The sequence below is a fragment of the Gouania willdenowi genome, chromosome 11 (assembly GCF_900634775.1).
Source record: "Gouania willdenowi chromosome 11, fGouWil2.1, whole genome shotgun sequence".
NCBI lineage: Eukaryota > Metazoa > Chordata > Actinopteri > Blenniiformes > Gobiesocidae > Gouania > Gouania willdenowi.
Window position 1 is genome coordinate 30,662,634 of NC_041054.1, and position 4,415 is coordinate 30,667,048.

At 34.0% G+C, this 4,415-nt stretch overlaps 1 protein-coding gene across 1 annotated transcript in view; it reads right to left on the bottom strand.

The window, feature by feature from the left end:
* Positions 1–320: 320 nt before the first annotated feature.
* The window catches only part of hpca (hippocalcin), a 78,282-nt gene continuing 74,187 nt past the window's right edge, over positions 321–4,415 (bottom strand). Inside the window, exons 4-5 of the mRNA XM_028460775.1 lie at positions 4,228–4,333; positions 321–1,440 (exon numbers count right to left, since the gene is read on the bottom strand). Coding sequence (XP_028316576.1) covers positions 1,343–1,440; positions 4,228–4,333 — 204 coding nt within the window. The 3' untranslated portion in view covers positions 321–1,342. The remainder of the gene's footprint in view (positions 1,441–4,227; positions 4,334–4,415) is intronic.

Here is a 4,415-nt window from a genome sequence, read left to right on the forward strand (position 1 = left end):
AAGATGCCTTTGATGATGACTGGCTGGAGATCAATGTGGAACAATTGTCTAAATAAACGAAACCTTATTATAATGGAAAAATTAAGCATGAAATATGGTGAAAAGAGGTTAAAAGTGACAATAATGTGTCATATGTGACATTAGGTGTAAAAGTGGTGAAATGGTTTATAAGTGCTGAATATGTCTGGAAAGTGAAAAAATTGTGCAGAAAAGTCATTAAAATGTGATGTAGAAATTTTAGAAATGGGAGAAATGTAGCAAAAATACATTAAAAGGAGCAAAAATATAGCAAGAAAAAGTGATAAAAAAATATGTTAAAATATAGTGAGTTTTGTTGCGGAAAGTTGCAGAAAAATGGTTAAAAAAAGAAAAAATGGGCTCAAATTGTTCATAAAATATTCTGTTTCTAGAATCCAACTTTTTCAAACTTTTACATATTTTTTCTTGAGTAAATGATCTTTGAGCTATTGATCCGAGGCCTAAACTTTGTCTTTATCTGATTAAAAAAAGAAAAAATTAATAAATAAATAATAATAATCTCCAGCAGCTTTAAAATCCTGATGAGAACGTGTTGATAAATATGTTTTTATAACAATGAAAAGCAACGACTCCGCAAGGTCAGAGAAGCGTTTGGAAGAATGGATGAGCCCTTAGTGAGGAGGAAGAGGAGGAAGAGGAGGAAGAGGAACGTGTGCGTGAACGCCTTTTATGGGCGTGGTCAGATCATGCAGTAATAGTGTGACAAGTTTACAGCTTAATCTTTAAACTTTCCAAACCTTCAAATACGCCATAAACAACACAATAATAATAATACTGTTAAAGTGTACACTCACATGCACAGACACAGAGCGTGTGTGCTACTGGTGCATCATGGGAGATTTCAGCAGAATATCAAACACTGTTTTTTTAACACTTTTTTTTGTAAGTCAAATTCTGTAAACTGAAGCACAATAATATTAAGAGTAAAAATAATAATAAGAGTAAAAATAATAAATAAAGGACAACAATCATATACAAATTAAAAAAATGAAAAGCATTCATGGTTGAAAAAGTGACTAAAAAGCCTGAGGAAGCTGCTAGTGCTACATGCTACATAATACTGCCTGTCAGTGCCAGAGGGTGTGCGTCTTATGACACACACTCAAGTCGTACGTTATATACATGATATACACACATGTAAGGGGGATGAGCCGTGGAATAAGCCCCGCCCATGCTGAGAGTCTGTTGATCCATGCTCCTTGCACACCACGACAGAAACAGATGATATGAAAGAAGAGAGAGTGTCATGCATCGACGGGAGTGAGCTGAGCGGCGCCTTAAAAAAGTAAGGTGGGCGGCGGCCTCAGAACTGGGAGGCGGAGCTTGGGTCACACTGCAGTAGCCGCACGATAGACGGGTCACTTTTGGCACCTTTGATGAACTCCTCCAGAGAGAGTTTACCTGCGGAAGGAGGAGAGGAAACTAGTTACACAACAATACACAACAATACACAATACATGACAGGACACGACTATAACAAGCTGAAAGGGCAAAAAAATCGCGTTGATTTCAACACGATGACACGTAAAAAGCGTGTGTTTAAACCCACAATTCAACGCGTCGACACGTAAAAGACGCGCGTCTTGTCACAAAAGATGTGCTCGTAATACGTGCACATCTTTACGCAACACAATAATGCATATAATTTTCTTATGGTAATCTATGGTAATAAATCCCACAAACTCCACCTTCCAAAAGCAGACCATTGAGAATGATCATTGATCAGAATGATCATTGATCAGAATGATCACTGATCTACAGACACTCAACACTACAAAATATAGTGCAAAGTTTTTACCAAATGTTCTGCTGGATTAGCCAATTACAAATATAGTTTAACTGCAGTTATAGTTAAAATAATAATGTTGCAGTGGATCAAAGTATCATCCATGATTCATGTATTTCATGTGTTTGTGCTGAACATCTACAGTAATGTTAAACTGAAGAGTTGATTTCCTATGTAATAAATAAACAAAACATATAGTTATTAAACAACACTTGCATTTGCCTTTTGTTATTTGTTTTACTAGTACAGTGCCCATTGGAAGTATGTATTCATATAGTGGGAGGAGCTTAAGTAGAGTTGTCAATTATGTCCAAATGAGTGTTTGAAGGTTGGATGTACAAAGAGGTGAACATACTGTACTCTGTAGCGTTATAAAGGGTTTATGGGACATGAACATAAACGTGTTGTTTTTTTACATTTTATTTTGTTTGGTGTATTTTTCTGTCATGTATGTTTTTTGAAGTCATTATGTGTATTTATGTTTTTGTGCATTTTTTGTATAATTTTTGTTTTGTTGCCATTGTAGTGTGATTCTGGAAATGTATAAAAGTTATTTCAATTAATGCCACTAGATGGCAGCACATGACTTTACATGAATATATACAGTCTATGGTTCACATAGACTACATTTATTACCACAGAAGAATCTATTCATTATTATTTCAATAATAATAATATTTTTTCAGAAGACGACATTACTTTGATAGAGTGTGAAAGTAAGGAAGTAAACGTTTGTCAAATATTCTTATTGACCAAACCACGACATCATCCAATCAGATACTAGAATTAACTGTTTGGTTGAATGAGTAAAACATAACTATAACTGCATTAAATTATATATTTAATGGACAGATAATTTGGTAACTGTCTTGTAATTTTCTAATCAAGCAGAATATTTGTCAAAAGCTTTAGCTTACGTTTGTAGTGTTGAGTCATTTACCAAAAGAAAAATATGCGTTATTTACATGCATTCGATTTTTAAGGGGCTAAAAGCGGGTCGTGCTAATCGCACACACATTACGGGCACGTCTTTTGTGACGTGTCTACGCGTAGAAATCAACGTGATTTTTGGTGCTTTCAGCTTGCCATACACAACACAAAATGACTAACGATTCACAAAAGACTCCAAAAACACAAAACAACAACAGAAATACACAAAATCACATGAAAATTATTTCAAAAACATAAACCTAGAACAAATATACACAAAACGACAACAAAATAATAACAAAAATACATAAAATGACAAAACAATTATTAGCAAAACAATAAACAAGAACAAATACACACAGACTAACTCTTGTAACACATAATTACATTAAAATTTGACCAAATGACTCAAAAATCAAAATACACAAAATGCTAATAAATACTCACAACACTCCAAAAACACAAATAATGACAACAAAATACACAAGAAAATTATTACAAAAACACTAAATTAAAACAAATATACACAAAATGACTCAGAAAACAAATAAAATACACAAAATTAAATTAAAAACATAAATAATGAAAACCAAATACACATACCGCCAAAGAAACACACAAAATGACTAAAAAACACACAAAATGACTAAAAAACACACAAAACAACAAAAATACACACAATGACAAGAAAATTATTAACAAAGCACAAAACAAGAACAAACATACATAAACTTTTTCTAAAAACACAAAATTACATTGAAATTTCAAAATTACTTTAAAAAAAATTAAGCAGAAATTACAGAAAATTGAACAAAAACGCACAAAACACAGAAGAAAATGATTTCAAAACCACAAAATGAGAAGAAGAATTCACAAAAAGATTCCAAAATCACACAAAATCTCATTTTAAGTAGTTTTGTGTGGTTTTTTTTTGTGTATTTTTGGAGTCATTTTGTGCTTTTACTGAACACCCTAAACTCCAACCCCCATGAAGCATGAAATAATAAACAGTAATATTAGTTTTCCTCTTTGTTACACTTTATACAAGTGTCACTTATTATAGAGAAAAGTCTAATAGATGTAGTTTGAGTAAACGTCTGCTCTATGCTCATTATCATCCTTAGGGCAGATTTATCTACGGTACGTTAAGGATCAGACGTTGACCAACTGCATTAACTCAGATGAGCCGAGCACAGAAGTCTCGCTTGTTAAAGCAATTTTACACGACATGCTTCAAAAACTCTGCAAACTATTCAAGATGTTTCTCCAACAAAGCTGTGTCAGATCATTCAGGATAATTATTGATTCTCAGCCACACATCACATGATCAACATTACAAACGTCTCCAAAAGACATAAAAACAACCTTTGATCACGTACAGTAGATGATCCTCAAAGTGGACAAAGCTCTCGTTTCCATGATTGATTCAAAGACAAATGTCAGCCCCGCCCCCTCTGATGTCCGCCCCTCACCGTCATTATTGAGGTCCATTTGTCTGAAGATCTTATCCGTCCTTTTCTCCGGCGTCGACTCGTCCTCCGGCATCTTCATCACCGATGACACCATCTTGTAGATCGCCTGGAAGGAAAAACACTTTATATGACAGGAAGTAAACAGGAAGTAAACAGAGGGACACAGTGGAGGCTTTTGATTGGTTCAA